Below are 21,822 nucleotides of genomic sequence, written 5' to 3'. Positions count from 1 at the left end.
TGCCCCACAGAGCTGTGAAAAAAAGCCTCTGTTTAATCCAGCAGGGGGTGGACAGGGGATGGCAGAATAGGTTGGAAGAAGCCTTATGATGTGGGGTCTAGGGCCGTCCTTCACTAAAGAAATTCTTAGTCTTCTAACACTCATACAATTTTGTCAATTTATTTATTCAATCTACAAAACCGGGTTTCTCCACAAAGAATAATTTAAAGGTACCCCTTTAAGTCTGTGTATACAAGAGACGTGCTCATACGTTTTTGAAATGAATCATTCAGCATGAAAAAAGCATAGAAACGACTAATCGACTAAATAAATCTTAGACCAAAACGGCCATTAAATCGACTAAGAGGGGGCTGCCCTAGTGGGGTCTCTGACTGTCTCGTTCTTTCAGCCCGTCTCTCTCTCAGTCACACAAACGGCCATAAAACAGACTCCCTCAGTCGCTATGCCACACTCCTTCCTTTTAATCTGACAAGACCATGAAGCCAGTCATCTGTCTGTGTTTCCTTCAGCGAGTGGATTAGCGGCCCGTTTTCTGGCACTTGTGTGTGTGTGCGTGCATGCGTATTTTGTGTGTGTCACTTCTCTTTTTCCGTCTGTCCCTGTGGATGCTCGGCAGCATGCAGGAATGAGGCCCAACACTTTGGGACTGGACCTGCAGTTTAACAGAGTAGTTTGTCAGAGAAATAAGGGTTTTAGTAGGACATGATGAGTTTTTTTGTTTTTTTATTCATTAATGAGTTTTTATTAATCTGCTCCAGACACTTACTGTACTCCCATGCCCTAAAGAATTGGTGCCCATTCATTAGAGGAGTGTATAGTTGGGAACCTTCCTTATGTGACAGATGTAAGATCACAGTGGCAATATTTTTATTTTCATCTTATTTGAATTTCTTCTGGCTGAAGATTTTGTGTCATGTAACCATGAAGCTATGACAGCCTTGGTTTGAATCTGAAATATTGCCCTTTCAATTTGATGGTCTTTGCTCTGATCGGCTTATTATCGGACTACTAGGCTCCACGTGAAACCCTCTATAATTATTTTCTCGCTTGGGGACCCCGTTCATTACTGCTTTATGTTTGTGGTTCAAAAAAAGTCAACACAAAAATAATATAGGAACATATTTTTATTTTGCTGCTTGCTTTTGCTCAATATTGGACTAACAGAAGGGGTCTCTGCTGCAGAATATGCACAGGTTTAGAGGTTTGTTGTGAGAAAACACTCTTCTATGTCTTTGAAGACTGGGGATGCTTTGCCTCGGGCGCTCTGAAAACTGAATCATCTCCACAGCCTTGAGATTTTACACTTGCACTTTTTTTCCTGACTTGTAAATTGATGTTTATATTATCAAACGAACTGTATTGTCTTGGGAACATTTGAGCCATCTCTCAGTTGACTGTGCCACTGTGGTAATGTCCTTGGTCACATGGTATTATGCACTGCTATTATGTCATAGACATCTTTGTTTACTTTTATATATAGTGGTATTTATATAGTAAATATATATTTTTTTATTTACTATGTGAAAGCAAATATATTTTCTACTAAGTACTGTATGTGTCGTAGTTGGCATAAAGTTGCCCCTGATGTTGGAATGCAGTGTGAAGGTGGCTGCGCTGTAGGTCCGTCACAGTGCACTGTTTGCTACTAGCTAATGTGATCACAGCCACAGCCAGGCAGTGCTGCGAGTGGAGCCTTAATCTCTGCCAGTGTCTCCCTGCTAAATTGGGCCGATTTGTCAGGCAGAGGATCATCACCCACTTTCAAAGAGCCCTTTTGCTTTTTGATGTGCAGCTTGGGATATTTGATCAAGAAAACTGCAGCTCTGCATCACAATTCACCAATGTTGGCTACTAAAGGGGCTCGCAAAGAGACGTCAGTCAAGTCACAAGCCAAAAGTCATTGGCTTAGGGATGAGATGTTTTTTTCTCTCCCATATATGTCATTTTGGTTATGACTTAAGACCTGAACAGGTTTATTAAAATACCAACTAAGTCATCTTGAACGTTCTCTTTGGATAAATTAAGTCATTAGGGCAAAGGCATCGTTTTACCAAGACACACATTGTTGTCAACTCATTTTGAATTTGGCTGAGTTTTCCCGTTTCCCCTCGATGCTGATTCTGAAATTGGTTTGAAGAGTAGGCCCCCTTATCTGAAATTGAACACCTCAGTGACTTTTCATTGGCTCTTAGAAAGCCGTCAAAGGGGGAAAAAAAATACATCCACATTCAGTTCTCCCGGCTGGTTTGTAGATTCCTTATGTATCGCTTTCATTTCCTACAGAGAGATTTGCATATCTGTAAAGATGTCCTCACCAGTTGCATTACAAGTTGCTCTGTTGTATGAAGACTGAAACTAGAATATCTTTATGTATGGATGGATGCCCTAAAACCACAATGTTATTAAGTAGTGAAAAAATTGAGATATTTGTTTAGCTTAAGAAGTGAAATTCCAATGTCCCATGTCAAGGACAGTGGAACTGGGCACCGATCACAGCCAATCAGGTTTAAAGTCATCTGGTTTTCCAATACTAAGGATCTTATTTCTTAATTTAAGACTTGCTACCCGGCCTCTCTTATTTCCAGTCTTATATATTTAAGGGGAAAGTGATGCGAGTCAGAAACAGATGTATTTGTTATCATCTTCTCTCCAGACTGACTGATTTTCCTTTTCTTTTCAGGATAGTTTGTCCGGAGAAAAGACAAATGCGGTGGCAGTGTCGACACAGTTGAGGAAGCAGTATGAAGGCTTGAATGCTGAAGAGGTGGGCTTGCCCCTGCTGCACAGTTGTTGTTTTTTCTGCCTCCTTACTCGTCGATCCAGACAATCAACCTGCCCATGAAGTCTGGAAGCAGCATCCCATCCCAGAGGCAGCCATGTCTCCTTGCTAAGTGCCTTTAGCCTTTTGCACTGGTGTCATGACCAGCCTGAAGCATCCACCAATGGAGCGCACCGTTGGGGGTTCCATCCCCGCCACTGATGAGTTTTACACCCGCCACCTCCGTATGGCCAATGGAGGGACTGTGGCAACCCGCACAGACAATGTCCATGCCACTGTGAGCGCAGGAGTGCCTAAAATGGGTGTACGGGCCCGGGTGGCTGACTGGCCCCCAAGGAAAGACCTTACAGGGATTGTGTGGCACTCAGCTACAGAGCCTGAGATCTCTGGTGTGCCCTCTGCTGGCAAAAGTCACATTAAGTTAGGCTCTATAATGAGCCCTCAGGACTCGTCAATGCTGCGTAACATTCACAACACTTTGAGGAATCGAACCCAGGCCCAGGCCAACAACTACAGCCCTGACACCCGGTACCTAGCCCAAGGAGACTACAGAGGCCCTGCACATAGAAACCGACATAGACGCATCCGTCAGCGCAGCAACAGTGATATGACTATCAGTGAGATGGAAGGCAGCGGAGACAGTGGAGAGGACTGGGGTCCAGCATCGGGAGCCAAATGGTCCCCACTCCATCGCGAATACGGTAGCACCTCATCAATAGATCAGCATGGCGCCGCTGGAGAGAGCTTCTTTGAAATGCTTAGGGCCTATCAAGGGGACAAAGTGGACCAGCGTAGCTCTGCTCCAGAGAAACTGGAGGACATGCTGATTGTTGGGCAAAAGCAGGCCAGCATTGATCTTCAGGAGGATGTCGTAGACAGCCCGACTCCTAAAGCCAGAGATAAGCCCCCAAAGAGAAGAACTAAATCTGAGACAGGGGGTGAGTCTATATTCCGTAAACTTCGGGGCGTGCGGGGTGACTCTGACTCCCCTAAAGCAGGGTCTGACGTAGAGGACAGCCGGACGGAGGACACGGGCCCCCTTTTCAAGCCCTGGGTGTGTCAGAAAAGCTTTGCCCACTATGATGTTCAAAGCACGCTGTTTGACCTCAACGAAGTTACTCAGCTGCGGCAGATTGCAGGCAAGAGGACAAATACCACCACGGGGGCGTCTGCTGCTGCTGTAGCATCGGCTACCTCCACCCTCTCGTCCACACACAGCCTGCCTTACAGCTCCCCGAGTGGTAGCCAGGAAGACCTCAGTTCTAGGGACAGTCCTGGTCTGGACTCGGGGGATGAACAGAGCAATGAAATTCTGCTAAGTTGCCCCTGCTTCCGCAACGAGATAGGTGCTGACGGCAATGGGAGGCGCAGAATGGGAGTAGGTGGGGCAGGGTATCATGGGCTTGTGGGTGGTGGAGCGGTTCACAATGGCTCAGGGACCCTGAGTGGGGAGGGAAACTTGTATGAAACATCTGTGAGCACGCACTGCACTAATGCTGGAGTAGCAGTGCTAGAGGGACCAAAGGAAGGCCCCAGCACACTCAGCGAAAAGGGCAAACAATACATTGTGGAGCATGTGGACCTGGGAGCCTACTACTATAGGAAGTTCTTCTACCTGAGGGGTAAGATTCATTTTACCGCTTTCATAATGTACTCATTAGCATTACCCAACAGATGTTTTCTTTTTGTGATTTTGCCCGTTTCTCTGCCACTTCCTCCTCCTCAGAGCACTGGAACTATTTTGGGGTGGACGAGGCACTGGGACCAGTGGCAGTGAGCTTGCGCAGGGAGAAGCTGGAGGAGGACAAGGAGCACGGCCAGCAGTATAACTACCGTCTCATCTTCAGAACCAGCGAGGTCAGCCATAGTGTCCTATCCTTCCTACACCCCAACCTCAATCTCAGCATCACATCCATCCTTCCTGCCTGTGGAGTGAAACTTTTGGTTGACTGTGAAAATAAACATAAATTTTGTTTGATGCCTGCTCGGATCTTATATCCAGTTGATAGTACACCTTCTATACTTAGTGGAGATGCACCGATTGATTTGCCCGTTGACCGGATCAGTCTCAGATTCTGTGACATTCAAATTTACACCAACTTTTGTTGGTGGCATTCTCGCTAGTTTTAACTGACTTTGCAGACAACTCTTAGCGACTTAAGGCTATTTCTAAAAAGCTACTAGCGACAAATTAGCCGACTTATTCAGACAATGAGGGAAAAAGTGAGAAATATTAAAATATAGGTTTTTACTTTGTAATTCATTCCCATGCATGCTGCTCAGAGTAACAGTGCAGGCTCTCCTCTCACGCTGTGCATAGTCAGTAGGTGTTACTATAATATAAAATACACTTTTAAATAGATACTGATTCATAAATAGCTTTGTATAAGTACATAGTTTTAGCAGACATGCATACACAGTATAGGATTCTATTTTCTGTGATTCTTCTCTGATATGTAAATCATATTTATCATGTTCATAATTTATAAACGTACAATTTAATTTTGCTTCAAAGAAACGTTACAAACATTTTTAGTGAATGCTGTCAATTATAGTTCTGAGAAAGAAAATTCGATTTGGCCAAGAAAGTTGCAATCGATGCATCTCTACTTGTTTATGTTAGAAGGTGTGTGTATAGTTCAACTGCTACTATGCCTGCTACATACTAGGCAGACCAGCCTGAGGCCAAACCAGCCTCAGTCCTTGTTTCTTGTTATGCAATCAGCCCTGGGACTATTCAGCTGTCTCCCAATATCAGCAATGTGTGAAGGAACTTGAGGAAGTGCACTCATCTTCCAGCCTCCAAGGCCAGTCAGTGCCCAACAACCTCAAGAGTGTTTCAGTAAAAATAGAAGTCATATTTAGTTGCAATGTTGGCCCCCAGTCTTCTGTGTTTGGGTTTTTCCGTCCATATTTATTATATGGACGGACACTTTCAGACAGGGCGTAAAGGCACCTGCCTGGGGCTGTTTGTTGTGAACTGAAGTAGGACAGGTGCATGTGATTAAAACCCCCACACAACCCCCACAGACTGAAGTACCACAGGGAAACCCGCCTCCTATCCTACCTTCAAAACATGGAGAACACAGGTCCATTGTAAACACAGGCCCTGCACAGCCTCCAGCTCATAGGAGAGATTGCGTCGGTCCATTCCAGCTGCTTATGATAGCTGACTGATTGAGTTCACTCCCAGAGCCCAGCACAATGTAGACTTTGTGTATACAGAATGCTTGGACAAGCACTCCCACCTCTTCGTCCTCAGTTCCACTTTCTATTTACCCAACGTCTTGAGTCGTAATTGTCTTGTTGTTTTGTGTCACTTTCTTTACGAGTACAGTTAGACGATTGTATCGCATTTATAAAAAAACTGCAGCAACTTGTATATATTTTTGTAGTCTGTACAGGCATGTTTTGCTATCAGTCTATTCAATCTCCATGAGATTCCTGAAAGGCATTTTTTCTCTTCTCAAACTCTTCTCTGTAATCTCTTCCTCTCCGTCTCCCTCCATTCAGCTCACCACTCTTCGAGGTTCTGTCCTGGAGGATGCAGTGCCTTCCACCTCTAAGCACGGCACCACCCGGGGGCTGCCCGTCAAGGAGGTACTGGAGTACGTTCTGCCTGAGCTGGATCTGTCCTGCCTCAGACTGGCCCTCAACACACCCAAAGTCACGGAGCAGCTGATGAAGCTGGATGAACAAGGGGTAGGAGGATAAAGCATGAGCAAGTGTTATTTTACAGAGTCAGAACGTTTTGCAGCTAGCAACAATAGCTTGCCTGAATTTGTACAGAAAGATAATTAGTGTTTATGAATTAGTAATTTAGTGTTTGCTTCGTTGCTGTCACCCAGCTGAGTTTTCAGGTGAAGGTGGGGGTGATGTACTGCAGAGCGGGCCAGAGCACAGAGGAGGAGATGTACAACAACGAGATGGCCGGTCCCGCTCTGGAAGAGTTCCTTCAACTGTTGGGGGAGAAGGTTCGCCTCAAGGGCTTCACCAAGTACAGAGCCCAGCTGGACACCAAAAGTAACAACTCCCAACCTTCCCTTTTAGATCTCTTACGCGCACACGCACACACACACACACATACACACATACACAAACACAGATGTGATCTTTAGCTGCCTAGCCAGTGGCCTCAACTTTTTATTACCGGGAGCAGTCCTGCAGTAAGTTAGTTTCACTTTCGTTATATATTACACTATACTTTATAGTGCTTGTACTTTGCTCCTTTATCTTGCTTTTGGTCAAACGTTTCCTTTCACTGGAACTAATTTCATCCCACCAGCATTGTCCGTGTGACATTTTGACTTTACTTTTCCTTTCTCTTCTCATGTCTCCTTCTCTTTCTGGTGTGTCCACGACAACAGCCCCTCAGTGGTACTAATGAGTGCAAAGATGTGCTGTCATTGAATCTAACTTTAGGAAATCTGACTCAACTCAAACAAACAGATTTGGTGATTGAATGAAAAGGTTTATCATTTCTGGTTTATGGCCTTGAGGTTACAAAGAAACGTTGACTACAAATGATTTAAACATTTAGATACTGTCCATTGCATTGGAAACTGTAATGTGACAAAAGACTGGAAAGGGCTCCACTTACAGGTTGACTCTAAAACAGTTGACGGAGCATTTGTTTTGACAGTCATCTTATCCATCATCGATCCACAGTTCGCTATTGTTTAGCTGTTTGGGCTACGGTGAAATTGCATCCTGTCTTGCACAGAAACCATGGAGCGCACAGAATACACACGTGAGAGAGATGGATGGCGGTAATTGTGCAATGGGCCTCAACACTGAATTGCTATTTTTCCCCCTGCAGCGGATTCCACGGGTACTCACTCCCTGTACACGACTTACAAGGACTATGAGATCATGTTCCATGTGTCGACTCTGCTGCCTTACACACCCAACAACAAACAACAGGTAAAGATGGAGAGCCTAGCCTTTGTGGTGAACCATTATTTGTGTATCAGGAAACAGATTGAGCAAAGAAAACCGATGAAAAGGAAGGCTGTGTCATTTAGAGGAACGCGTGATACGACTCGTGGCTCAGTTATCAGATTTGACTCCCATCCAACTTTCATTCTAAGGAAAATGTTATTGTTTCCATGTGATTAAATGGAATGCACCATGTGATTGGTATGACTTTGCTTTCAGATTCAAGTCCCACACTTCTCTAATTAAGACTGTGTTGTTTTCCAATGACTAGTTGCTGAGGAAGCGCCACATAGGGAACGACATTGTGACCATCGTGTTCCAGGAGCCCGGCGCTCACCCTTTCACCCCGAAGACCATTCGCTCTCACTTTCAACATGTCTTCATCATTGTACGGGTGCACGATCCCTGCTCTGAAAACACATGCTACAGGTGGGTTTTTTATTTTTATTTGACCAGCAGAATAATGGCTAAGCCCTGATAAAATGAACAGCCCATTGAGGTGGACGGTAAATGTGCCAGGAGTCTTATTTTCTTTCTTCTGCACGTGTATACATGCCATGTGGTTTGTCAAAGAAAGGAAGGAAGGGGAAAAAAAACCAGCCTTGGAAAGGTTTCCAGTTGACCGTCTTGTGAGTATGGAACTGCGACTCGCACTGAGGTTAAGTTAAAAGAGAGGCGGTCTACATCCAAAAGTGTATCTTGTGGTGTGGAAGCACAGATAACATAACACAAAATGCCTTCAAATATGAAACAACATTAAAGCAATTTAAAACAGGATATTAAAAGTATGATGGTTATGCCACCAGGTATGAATAAGTAAGACTGTAGAGACTTAGGAGACTCATAACAATTGTAAGTGGGTCAGACTGACCCAACCCTGTACCCTTTAACTGCAGCACTGGGCTTTTTTTATGGGAAAGCTCCACACCACTTTCAGTGCTACCAGCAGTGTGTTTTTTTTTTTTTGCTACAGTAGCATTAAGACAAAAGCATTGACTGGAAGGCATGGGTGGAAGATAAAAGCCTGTTGCGTGACTGTCCTGTCACTCCCGATTGTGCCTGGTCATGTCCTCTGCATGTCTCCATCAGTATAAATTAGTTTGATTATGATCAAATGGAATAGATTGGCCCTTCAGTAGCTGTCCGACTGATAGGAGTCCTCCTCCTCTTCTCCTCCGCTGGCTGATTCTTTAGCCTCGTGATGATCAGACTGCAGCTCTGTGGCGTTCACACTAATGCATCTCTACCCCACCGCACACACACACTTTCTGTGTTCTGCATACACATATACGACACACACACTTCACACATAGTTGCTCCCTCTCACTCTCTTACTCCCATTTCTCCTTTTTACCTTCTTCTCATGCTCACTTTCACACGGTTACACACACATGCACGCACTTTCCCCCCCGTGCACACTAATTCACTCTCAAAGACTCTCTCTTCACACACTCATACAATACAAGCCTCCCCCTCCCTCCCTGCCTGCCACTTTGCCTTTGGGCAGTGTGAGCCGGAATGGTCTGAAGGAGTTAGCGGCATGCACATGAAGTGCTCTCTTCGCCTGGACATGCATGTGAGCGGGGAGGATTGTTGAGAGCAGAGTACCTCAGAGCTCACAGAGTCCATCTCAGGAGTGGACGGGTCAGGCCAGCCTTCTGTCTCTCAGCTCGCACCCGCGTCAAATTCAGGCTAATTTATTTGGAGCCATTCTTTTCTCCTCTCTAGTTCCTTTTTTTCTGAGCAACTACTCCATCCCATCAACCAGTGGACACCTTGATTCAGCTTGCTTTTTGCCTAAAGGGGGCATGTTTTGGTTTAAGCTCTGGGAAAAGAGAAAGGGTGAAATGCCGGTTCTCTTGGTTTGCTTTATGGAGGAAATGTAAAGGACAAGGACACCGAATCCTTGAGGACAATCTTATCTACCACACCCAGAGAAACCGACGCACTCTGAGCCTTTAGCTTCTTCTCCTGTTCCTGGGATTGAGGCACCAAATGTGAAGATTTCACTCCTGACCTGTGTTGTCACAAGTCTTTCCGTGGATTCCTTTCCCTGATGATTTGGAAAAATCCCTGATGATTTGGATTCTGCATCCAGACAAGAGAACACAGGACACAAAGATTTGCTCCACCGTACCAAGTGGAATATCTTGAGTGTCTGATTGTAGCTACAGAAGAGAATCTAGTTCTCATCGACCCAGGGATTCGCTTCACATTGATTGCAACAAAGATTCAGGATATTGGGCAATAATACTCAGTAAGAACATGGTTGCTTTTGGGTGACACCAAGAGGTAAGTTATACACTGCAGGTGTTTGTCTTGATGTTGGCAGGTTGCAGTGTGTTGGTTTTGTTAAAACCATGCAGAGTAGTTGATGCAGTGATTTGACTTTTCCACCTACTGGATTCCAAGCTCCATGGATATCAGCTGATCGCAAGTCACACATTTGCAAACACAAACAAAATTCTTGAACCCACACATACTAGCTTGAAACCTGATTTCCCCAAAAAGATATTATTGTGTGTTTATATTTTTGCTATCATGTCTTATGTCTGTGTCTTCTTATCTAGTGATCATGGGATGTCTTTATTATTACAGATTAGGGAAGTACAGAGTATGTTAGGATTTCTTGAGTCATCTAGTTATTAATAGCCTGTTGTTGCCTGCTGCTGAGTTTTGGACAATGCTCAGGTCATATTGAGCCAGACCAGAGCATTAGAGGAGTAAGTGGCCCGGGGCCAGCGGGGTGCTAATCTGCTGCTTTCAACCGCTGCCTCAAAGTCACACGGGGCCAGCAAGGCGGATTGCATAACTAGCCCTTTGTTTAGGGTTTGTGCTTGCTAGCATTAGCCGCAGCACTGCTTTTCATCTCATGATGTAGCAGAGAGTGGCAGGGTGTCAGCACAGGGAGCCGGCTTGTCAACTGTGATTGGATGTATAGTATTTATACGTCGGGTGTAGTCAGGCATAGTTTGCAACATTTCTGCTAAAGGCTACGACTTGTTATCTGTTGAATGGACTGGATGGGGATTTGTCCGGACTGTCCCATCAGCTTATCCAAGATTATGTCTCGGTTTTCATGCACTAATGGTATAGCATATACACTAAAACAGTGTATATGCTACTGACTGTACTGTATCTGTACACTTATAGCCTCCATTTATGCAGCCACACTGCATGTAAACATGCTGCCAACTGATTTGATAATCCAAGCATTGTCGTCCCGAATGGTAAATTAATTCCAATATGTTTAAAAACACACTTTGCTGAATTTGTTCCACACTGAGCACATTTTTAATTTGATGAACCAGTGACAACACCAATGACACAACAATAGCTACACCTGTTAAGTAATTTATAGTAATCCAACACAAGGACAGACATTGTGTGCAAATGGAACAGGAGCAGTAGAGGGTAACAAGAGGAGAGCCTTCCCCGTAGGACAAGTAAAACGGGTCAAAGGCAACGATACCTTAGAGGAAACTATGTAAAGATGTCTCCACTATGCTGATTTACAAGCCCATGGGCTGTTTGTCCTTGGAATGTTTTTTCCCCTATTTATTTGACACTCATGGAATTCAGTTATGTTAACTTTTAAGTGTTTGTTTGTTTTCCTGTTTTATGCATAACATCTTGTTGTGTTTCATGCTAATCATATTTCTTTATTATATATCATATTGTCATTTAATTCTATTTTGATGTATTTGTCTTCAGATATACAGACTGTAGACTTATTGTTTTCCTTTATATTTCTGCAACCATTTGTTTTGATTGTTTTACGACAGAATCAAACCAAACAATACTTTTAAAGAACATTGCTTACCAGGTATGGATCGTAATGTTTGTTTGTTTACATACTATAGCAGTGACTTGAAACCTTTCCCCTCTTTTTCCCTTTCTGCAGTGTGGCGGTCACCCGTTCCCAGGACGTTCCCTCCTTTGGCCCCCCAATCCCCAAGGGTGTGACCTTCCCCAAGTCCACTGTCTTCAGGGACTTCCTGTTGGGCAAAGTCATCAACGCTGAGAACGCAGCCCACAAGTCGGATAAGTTTGGTGCCATGGCAACGCGTACACGGCAGGAGTATCTTCGGGACTTGGCAGAGCGTCACGTGACCAGTACTCCAGTAGAACCCACTGGGAAGTTCCCCTTCATCTCTTTGGCGCACAAACGACGGGAGAAGGTGCGTCCGTACAGTGGGGCGGAGCTGCGGAGCCTGGGGGCCGTGACCTGGCAGGTTCATGCCGAGGACCAGGTAGCCGGTGCTGAACGCGAATGCCTGTTGGCCATTTCAAATGACTTCATCATCCTGTTGGATCAGGAGGCCAAAGCGGTCGTGTTTAACTGTGCCACGCGTGATGTGATCGGTTGGTCAACGGGGAGCCCCGCCTCCATGAAGATCTACTATGAGCGTGGTGAGAGTGTGTCACTGCGCTCCATCAATAACAACACGGAAGACTTCGGAGAGGTTGTCAAGAGACTGGAGGTCAGTGGGGCACCACTACTGTCTATGTCTACTGTACATCTTATTAACCGCACCATCTGCTGTAGCTCTCAGAGGTTACACTGAGCCAAACACCCCACCTCTGACAGAGCAACACACTGCTTTTATCATTATGTTTACATTTGAGCTAGTTATCTGTGACGCTTATTTAAAACTGTAGAATGAACATACATTGCTAAACCAAGTAACCAATGTCAGTGAGTTCAACGCTTCCTTTAGGAGTGTTCCTGTAGCCAGTCCACAGGTGTGTAGGCAAAAGTGCTTAGTGTAGTTTTTCACTGCTATTAGTTACTTCCAGTCCCCTGATGTGTGAGGGCATGTTACACCGTCTCTCCGCTTCCTTGACAACAGCTGTATGAAAAAATAAGAGCCAAGTATTGCTGATGTTATTATAGCAACATAAGGGTGTAGCCTCAAATTATACAGTCACCAAAATGCCACAGCTGTTGTGTTGACTCCATGATTATAAGTCATGCTAAGCACAATACATAGTAATTAGGCGATTTGATATCATTGCTGCGGGTTTTCAATGTGGTGTAGGTACGGCAGTGTTTTCTGATGAGGCAATTTGATCATTCTGCTGGCTCTGCAGTTCTAGTTGACTGTAAACAAAGTACAGATTTACTGTTGCCTGCTACCAGTACTGGCACATGCCCTCCCCCTAAAGCAGGTATAAAGGAGGATTTGCTACTATTTCTACTATTGTCTATTCTGTGTACTTACTACTATTTACTTCTCAGTTAACTGCCCACAGGTAGAGGAAGAGCTAGACAGGGTGTCTGATGGTGGTCAGCTGCCATGGGAGTGTACCAAATCATTTAAATTCAAGTGCTTGGTATTCATAGTATGTAACTGAAATGTGAGGCGTGATTAAAGCTAGTGTCAGATGCATCTTAAAAGATGTGGTTGCTTTGAAGAAGGTTTATTAGTTTATCTGCAAAAGGAAATTGTTTTACACGTCATGCATGTCTTCTACTCTTTCTCTGATTTGTCCCTCTACACCTCCACTCCCTCACTCTTATCTGTTCTGTAGCTGTTGACCAAGGGCAGTCAGACCACAGAGATGACCCTGCGCCGTAACGCCCTGGGCCAGCTGGGCTTTCATGTCAACTTTGAGGGCATTGTTGCAGAGGTGGAGCCCTATGGCTATGCCTGGCAGGCTGGGCTCAGGCAGGGCAGCCGATTGGTGGAGATTTGCAAGGTGTCGGTGGCCTCGCTGTCTCACGAGCAGATGATCGACCTGCTCAGAACCTCTGTTACTGTCAAGGTGGTCATCATCCCCCCGCATGAGGACTCCACACCACGCAGGTAGAGTGTGGATAGATTGAATCTATAGATGCGAGAGAAACTTTTTTGAGGCTGTCCCATTCTGACTGTGAACACTTCATGTGCCAACAGAGGCTGCTCAGAAATCTACCACATGCCGCTGGTGGATTACAAGAACCACAAGGAGGGCATGCCCTACGAGTTAAAGTTCCCCTTCCGCCCCACCAACAACAACAACACCAAGTGGCCACGCACCTCATCCAGCCCTCAAACACGCTCTGCTGGCACAGGGGGAACGCTGATCAAGGCCCCACCTTCAGACTTCAGTGACCGCAACTCTGCTGCTATTCCCCGAAGTGTGTCCAGCGACGGACGACCCGTGAACCCCAAAAGGTCACAAAATATACACAATTCTGTTATAAAACTCGCAGACACACTGAGCACAAAGCTGTCTGCTTGCAAGTACACAGTTAAGTCTTTAATGACATACTTATGCGACGTCACAGGTACTCCCCGGGGAACGACAACTACGCTCTTGCCTGCTCCATTGCGATGGGCCGCACAATGCACAACACAAACTCTCCCTCCAGCCTCCCCTACGCAGACACCATGAGCTCCAACCGGTGGAGGCAGAAATCTATGCCGGATGGGTAAGTTCTTCTTCTGCCCCCCATTATCGGTCGCATGCTAAATTGGCCTGCCGCACTACCTGGCAACATAGGTGACCTTCCTTATATCCCCATTAGGTTTAATAACAACAGCTGCCAGTCCCCTGTGGCATCTGTGCTGCAGCTGGCAGGTGAGGGGGTCAACGGAAGCAAAGCGTGCTCTAGCTCTGGTGTTGGATGGACCCGAACTGGGGAGATGGACAAAACCAGTGCAGGTAAAAGGAACTCCAAACTCTGGTCTCAGTATTAGCTATAGTATTAAGTACGACGTGACTTCTGCTGTGCTACCACTTGTCTACAGAACTCATTAACCGTAAGTCTTTTCCTCTCACAGACACTGTGGTTTCCAAAGTTGTGATTCCTAGACTCCAGTCATCAGAGCAGGGCAGCCACCTGTCACCGAACAAAAGCACGAAGGTGAGCTGTAATCAATAAGCACAATACTGGAAGCAAATCTCTTCCTCCTATGTGATGGCGAGTTGGTGGAGGAGGCACTGTGTAATAGTGAATATATATATATATGTGAATATATATGGTATATATATATATATATATATATATGTGAATATATATGGTATATATATATATATATATATATATATATATATATATATATATATAAAAACTGTGAAAATGCTGATTTGATCTCTCATCTCTGAATAGCCGGACGCTCCGTATTCATCCAGCCAGTCTAGCAGCAACACACTCTCGAGCAACGCCTCCAGCTCCGCCCACAGCGACGAGAAGTGGTACGAAGTCGGCTCACGTTCAGGAGTGCGGAGCGATCTCGAGCTCAACGGATATCTTCAGGGCACCTCCACTGACAGCGGCATCGATGCCACCTCCTTCACTGCCACACAAAGCAGCACAGCTTCCTCCACCGGTGCCTTCAGGGCCAAAGACGAAATCCAAAGGCAGGATGACGAAGCAGGCAGCCAGAGGGCCACGGACTCTTCACCTCCAACACCAGACTCTCTTGTCGCCATCGGAGGCAGTGAGGTCCCAGCGAAGAGTCCATCAGCCTCTCCACTAGTACCTGATGGTGGCTCCTACAGCCAGAGTGATGCCGCCTCCCACTCCAGGTGTGCTGCTGTTCTGTCTGAGTCAGCTGTGGTCGGCTGAGGAATTTGTGGCCCTGTGTTGATGTTTCATTAAACAGAATTAATCATTGTAGTCCATATATCTTGTACTATCCCAGCTGCAAAATTCCAAAGCTCTGCGGTTTGGCATTAGATAGAGGGAGAGAGGAAGAATAAAATAACTCTGTGTGTGTGTGTGTGTGTGTGTGTGTGTGTGTGTGTGTGTGTGTGTGTGTGTGTGTGTGTGTGTGTGTGTGTGTGTGTGTGTGTGTGTGTGTGTGTGTGTGTGTGTGTGTGTGTGTGTGTGTGGTTTTGCATAAGTATATATATCTCTCTCTCTCTCTCCTGGTATCCATGATAGAAAGGAAGTGCTTGAAGTTGCTAGAAATGCAGACTGTGAGCTCAGCACTGTTCCCCCTCTTCTAAATCCCACTTCCTTTTGAATCAACTAAAGCTTTCCTCCGTCTCCTCTTCACTCAGCCAGAAATAACTCTGCTCCACCAGACCTGTACATTGGCAGCTTTGTTTTATAGTATGTGCACACACAGGCGCGCCGGCACACCGACACAAAAACCTGCTGTTTGAAAATTCAAGCTTTTATTTCAAACTACGGAGAAATGTTATTTGAAGTTGCTGGAAATGAAGTGCAAGGACACTGTGTCCTATTTTATCTAAAGTTATCAGTTGATCCCATCTGCAGAGATAGCATGCAATGCAGTGCTGGATTAGGTAATTGATGTATTTTAGGAGAATCTGTTATCTTCTGTTTGTATATGCAAATAGTCTTAATGCAACTGCTAAAATATTGTGACGGTTTGAACTAGGACAGTGTCTATCTGGGGGAATTCATTTTCAGCCAAATTAAACATATTGGTGCTTCATCAATCATGCTAATTGAAACGAACTATATTATATACTAGACTATAGATAGTCTAACAGTTCGTCTCACCTCCCTCCCTCTTTCTCCAGCACACTCAGTTCGGGCCACTCAGGGAGTCCCACGGACCAGGGACAAGACGAGGCGGCTGCAGCCACCTCGCCTACATCACCGGGCAGCAAGAGTTTCTACCCTCGTCAAGGAGCGACCTCCAAGTACCTGATTGGATGGAGGAAACCCGGGGGAACCGTCAACTCTGTGGACTTCGGCAACACTCGCAAGTAAGATCGGAACTGTGTCCCCCTGCAATGCTGCATGTTGAGAAAACTGCCATTCAGTGTAGAAATGCGTCCAGCTGTTGGTTGGGTTGATGTCTCAGAGACTGGGGAAAGGAATACATTTTTTTTTATTTATTTTTTTATCTCACTGACTGCTCACATAATAATACTTTTTAAGTTTGGCCAACAATGCCACCATGTGGTGTAGCTGGGTTTGAAACTGTTTTTTTTTTTTTGTTTGTTTTTTCAAGCAAATCTTTTGGTTCCCAGAGACGGGTGACTAACATAATTTCCCTTTATCACTCATTCAATGCAGCATATGTCTCATTGTTTGGCCCAAAGGGCGATTGCATCATTTGTGGTTGGTGGGAACTGCTGTTTTCTCTGTACAGCTGTTCATCAAACCAAAGATAGTCCGGGTGAAGCAATTAAGTGGTTAAGTGTCATGTCGAGGGCATTTCAACATCACAGAGAATAGTTGAGCCGCTCCTCATCGTTCACAGATTCCCATCCAGTCTCATAATTTGAACTGCTGACCTTTAATCACAGGCGTGCTCTGTTATGTTCTTGGCAACCACCTTTGCCTACTGATCTGCTGTATAATGAGTGTTATTTGGATTTAAGAGGCATCTCTCTGATTCAAATCTTGCTTTTGTCTCCAGACGGCACCAGAGTGATGGTCTGCTGGGAGGTCAGCCGCAGCTCAGGGCCAATCTCCGGGGCTCCCAGTCGCCCCACCGGCACACTGCCAAGTCCAGCCTGGAAGAAGACTTGAAGAAGCTCATCACACTTGACAGCCCTCCACCTACAACAAGCGAAGAGAAGGTACTGAGAAACCTGTGGGCAAATTGTCCATACTGATGCTCGCAACGTAGTACAGTGATTCCTGACCAATCAGAAATGTGCGTTTGCAGTATTTTTTCTCTTTTTGTTTCACCTGTGTCCTGTCACTCATCCGTTTTCCATTCCTTTCCGAAGCCGTTGTTTCCGGGTCCGCCGCCCACTCGTCGCTCCCTCCAGAGAACCCTGTCAGATGAGAGTATTTACAGCGGGCAGAGGGAGCCCTCCTCCAGCGGACAGCGCGACACGCCTACCGACCTTCTGTTCAGCTGCTCCACCATGCCCCGCTCACCCACCGCTCGCCATGGACCAAGCCGGCGAGCATCACACAAATCCCTGGGTGAATGTTTAGTCTGTAGTTCGAAAAGTAATGAAGTAGGATGATATGATTTGCAATACATAGTAAATAGGGTTTGTAAACTTAATCTCAAAAAACTTGAAATAGACGCCTCCAAAGACTTGAGATGTCAATTTAAATGTAGCATCGCGGCTCTATTTTTCCGTCCACTATGTTTGACTTTGCTGTTTTCTCTTCCCAGGAGACCTGACAGCCTCAGAGAGCTCAGAGCTGGAGCTGGAGCTGGAGAGGAAGAGGCAGCAGCTGCAGGAGGCTGCCCTCATGCCGCTGCCTGACACTGGGGCAGATAGCCCGCTCGACTGGGCCCACCTGGTAGACGCTGCCAAGGCCTTTGAGGGTAGGCACACGTTGTGTTTTCATTTCCTCCTCGAAATCACTGGAAGTGAAGGGTCATGACTCGTAGGTGTGGTAGGTGGTAGGTGTGGCCAGCTGCCATCTTTATCCTCACCAGTAGAGGGCACTCTTAGTCTTTATTTGTTCTTTCTCCAAGTCTAATAATACCTCTTCCAACTGTTTTTTATTTAGAGCAGAGGCTGGTCTTCCTTGCAGCCCAAGAGGAGAGCTCCATGGCTGAGAGTGCAGCAGCCACCAGTCCCCAGCAGGCTGAGCCTCAGGCAGCACCGCTGAGACAGCCCTCGCCTGGGTAAGAGGCCACGGGTTCATGGCCCGGGACCAGTGTTTGCTCTAATCCACTGGTTTCCAGCATTGTGCCATGGAAGTCCCTGTAGATTTCCCTCCGGTTAAACACTACAGCAGCTGATGTCACAAATTAGTCCTCCGTTCTGGTTCACTGCATGCTAAACAGTAAAATCAGCAACTATAGTGTATAAAGTACGCTTCCGCAGGACTTGGAAAGGGCAACTTTTGATTGTGGCGCAGCTTTACGCACTGCTTCACTCTGATGTTTCAGTGTTCGTTCCAGCTAATGTCCTGGTTGTCCTTTTTCTCAGAGAGACTCCAGTCTGCCTGGTGGGGAAGGTCAGCCAGCTGGAGTCGATGGTGAAAGTGCTTCAGGAGGACTTGAAGAAAGTGAGTCATCTTTAAATTAGAGTGAGACACACAGACTTAGACTGACAAGATCTGGTATATCAGATTTAATTGTTTTAGTGTCAAAATCCATGTAAATGAGGCTTTTACTCACTGAATATGGTTTTGTAATGAGCCAGTGCAGAACTGGGAAGCTTTGAATAACTGGAATAATCTTCTTGCCACCTAAACACTGTTGATGAAATTAAATGACATCAAAAGGGGAACCCGTGAGTCTGTTGTTGAACCGAGTCAAACCTACGATCACACTGCTCTCACACGCATCTTTGTCCCCACCAGGAGAAGGACGCCAAGGCGTCACTGCAGGCTCAGATCCAGAGCCTGCGAGAGGACAACCAGCGTCTCCTGGAGGAGTCCTACAGCGCCTCAGCCAAGCTCAAGAAGTTCACAGAGTGGGTCTTTAACACCATCGACATGAACTGATGCACACAGCTGCAGACTGCTCTACATTAGGAGTTTGACCACTACTCAAGCTGATCTGAAACTTGGTTGTTCAGTGCTGCGCACACACACACACACACACACACACACACAAACAACAGAATTACTTATAAAAACTCTCATCATAAACGTTTACTCTCGGGCTTTGACAAACCAGTGCCAACATGGACTTACATGTCATCCGTCTTCAGCCTTGTGGATCTGTGGTAGGATCACCATGAAAGACTTTGGGGGGAAAAAAACAGGGGAATAGAGGAAAAAGAGCAGTGGTGCAACTGTGCGTCCGTTTTGATCAGCATGCACTCCCCTCCTGAGAATTTCTCAATTATGATGTTTTGTGTCCGATCGAATGGATTGTTGGTGACCCTGCATGTCAGAGACAGCGAGATGTCGAAACTAACCAAGAGGGATTTAAAGTCACTGTGCCCATTTATCTCCCCAGCTAACCTAATTAAAAGTGAACAGATTTCCAATTAACACAAATTAAAATGTGTGAAAATAGTCCCATATTCCTCTGATAGAGCTTTACACTTTCTAAGAATTGAGCGACAGTGTGTTGTAAATTATCAATTTTCACTGATTATTTTTTATGACTAACCAAAAGAAAAAAAGCTATACGAGAGGATGGGAGACGTCGTATCCCATAAGACACTATGCTTTCTCGTAAGCAGTGTAGGTAGGTCGACACAGACGGACCGAGACAGACAGGCCCTCTGCATAGCACGTAGCTGTAAACACTGTAAGGCCACGTCTGTAATGCCTATGCACTGTGATAAGAAGTGTATCAAACGTCTAACTTCTAGAGAGGGTTAAAAGCAAGTAAAACTTGTAAAGGACTACTGGTCACAAGCTGATGAAAAGAATATGTAATGTAAAATCACAGAACAATATGTTCAGTTCAGTGTCACCTATTCAGATTATTGTAAATATATGATGTTAACATTTATTTTGCCCTTGATATATGTAAAGAGTATTTATGACGAAGATGATGGCCAAGAAAATAAAAACAGTCGTATGCAGTCAAGAGATCTGCATGTACTTATAATGGCCAGTCACCTATATGAGAATATATATATCTATATATAGATATATATATCTAGATATATATATGTATCTACTTTAATTTCAAACTGAGTTTTGAACAGGAAAAAGCTATCCAAAATACTAATTCTTATGTCCTTGCAGTTTATGCAGTGGATTGATTGACAGCGCCACCTAGTGTTGACAACATGCCCTCCATCCATAGCATGCTCCAATGCCTCAATCTGATCCTTATTCAGATTAAATCGGTACTGTTAAAGATATGATTACACAGTAAGATAATGTGTAAATCCTGAACTACAGAGTTCTCTGTAGTGTGTAAACCAGACCTGAATTTGGTGTGCAGATAACCACAGAAAGTCCTTATTTAAGCCTCATAACTGTTCCTTTTGTACTCGGATACTGTGCAACTGTATATAAGGAGAGTTTGATATTCATCGGAATTTGCACCTTCATTGTTATTTTTTAAGATTATTTTTTGATGTGTTTCTGCTTTATTGGCTAGGATATAGTGGAGAATGAAAGACCCTACATGAGAGATAAACAAGGGAGACATAAGACAGGACAAAGACCATGAGCCGGACTCGAGACCAATGAGTCCCGGGCCCCTAGCACAGCAGATCGCCCCTGCCACCTTCATTATGAACATGTGTTACAGCATGTGATCCTTTCCATTCAGCTGTGATGTGTAAAAAAATGTTTATATCTATTAAAGATATTTTGTTGAAATACACTTCGCCTCACAGAGTGGTCTTTTTTGGGGGGGGCGTGGCAGATATAATGTGATTTCGACACGATGGATATTCATTTCAAGACAGAGATTTCCTAAAAAACAACAACAACAACAACAACAACAAAAAACATCAACGACAAAAACAGGAAGTCGTTTCACCGCTCGGGCCACATGAGGTGACTTCCAGAGTCGATGGTTATCCGTCAGTGGCCTGGCAGGAGGTGACGGCCTGTTGTGAGTAACACAGAGCTGCTGTTTTTCCACTTAGGCGTGATCATGATTACACAGGGTGTTCTTCCTGACACGAGCCTCGATCAGACAGACTGATGGATGAGGATAACCTCTGGGACGCCACGGTGAAGACATAAACGATAATGGATCCAATAAATGACTGGAGTGTGACGTCTTGCAGAGTTATGGCGACACCGCTGCAAAGCTGTTTTTGGATACGTACGTGTTTTTATTAGCCTGCCTTAGAATAATAAACACACGGCCACGTGCAGGCTACATTCCACGGAGGTGTTGGTAGCTAGAAGTTTCCCTACTGTCCATGAAGGGATCCATTTCTGGTTGACTCCAATGGAGGAGAAGGGGGGGACAAATCTATAGTTGTAGTTCTGTGCAACAACAAAAAAAAATGGTGAAGTTAATTTGTGATAAATCCTCTTTTCAGTCCCCTCACAGTGCCAATGCTAACACAATGGTGTTTAGCCTGTTGTCGTGCGAATTGTTTGCTAGTTGGCACTGAGCACAAAGTTGTGCTGAGGTATTCGGGGGGGCATGAACCAATTATAATGTATCCTCTGCGGGCCTGGGATATCTGTTGCAAGTTATCATCATGGCAATCAGCCAACAGTTAATGAGGTATCGCAGCTGACTGACCCGTCGCTGTCCCCAGAGCCACGCTTCTAGCATGACCTATAAGAGGAAATATATTAATAAGACCCGATACCGACTGGATTTGTCTCATTTAGA

General features: G+C 45.2%; 1 protein-coding gene across 1 annotated transcript in view; it reads left to right on the top strand.

Moving 5' to 3' along the window:
* The window catches only part of LOC142968561 (signal-induced proliferation-associated 1-like protein 1), a 31,446-nt gene extending 12,391 nt beyond the window's left edge, over positions 1-19,055 (top strand). Inside the window, exons 2-21 of the mRNA XM_076108485.1 lie at positions 2,681-4,401; positions 4,506-4,636; positions 6,293-6,481; positions 6,628-6,802; positions 7,599-7,702; positions 7,989-8,146; positions 11,622-12,201; positions 13,253-13,527; positions 13,618-13,878; positions 13,992-14,135; positions 14,232-14,368; positions 14,488-14,570; positions 14,817-15,235; positions 16,202-16,390; positions 17,050-17,212; positions 17,366-17,567; positions 17,767-17,922; positions 18,111-18,228; positions 18,536-18,614; positions 18,912-19,055. Of these exons, the coding sequence (XP_075964600.1) occupies positions 2,919-4,401; positions 4,506-4,636; positions 6,293-6,481; positions 6,628-6,802; positions 7,599-7,702; positions 7,989-8,146; positions 11,622-12,201; positions 13,253-13,527; positions 13,618-13,878; positions 13,992-14,135; positions 14,232-14,368; positions 14,488-14,570; positions 14,817-15,235; positions 16,202-16,390; positions 17,050-17,212; positions 17,366-17,567; positions 17,767-17,922; positions 18,111-18,228; positions 18,536-18,614; positions 18,912-19,055 (5,190 nt within the window). The 5' untranslated portion in view covers positions 2,681-2,918. The remainder of the gene's footprint in view (positions 1-2,680; positions 4,402-4,505; positions 4,637-6,292; positions 6,482-6,627; positions 6,803-7,598; positions 7,703-7,988; positions 8,147-11,621; positions 12,202-13,252; positions 13,528-13,617; positions 13,879-13,991; positions 14,136-14,231; positions 14,369-14,487; positions 14,571-14,816; positions 15,236-16,201; positions 16,391-17,049; positions 17,213-17,365; positions 17,568-17,766; positions 17,923-18,110; positions 18,229-18,535; positions 18,615-18,911) is intronic.
* The last annotated feature ends 2,767 nt before the right edge of the window (positions 19,056-21,822 follow it).

Source organism: Anarhichas minor, unplaced genomic scaffold (genome assembly GCF_050575085.1).
Source record: "Anarhichas minor isolate MPS153535 unplaced genomic scaffold, ASM5057508v1 ptg000040l, whole genome shotgun sequence".
NCBI lineage: Eukaryota > Metazoa > Chordata > Actinopteri > Perciformes > Anarhichadidae > Anarhichas > Anarhichas minor.
This window is presented reverse-complemented; position numbering and strand designations above follow the sequence as displayed.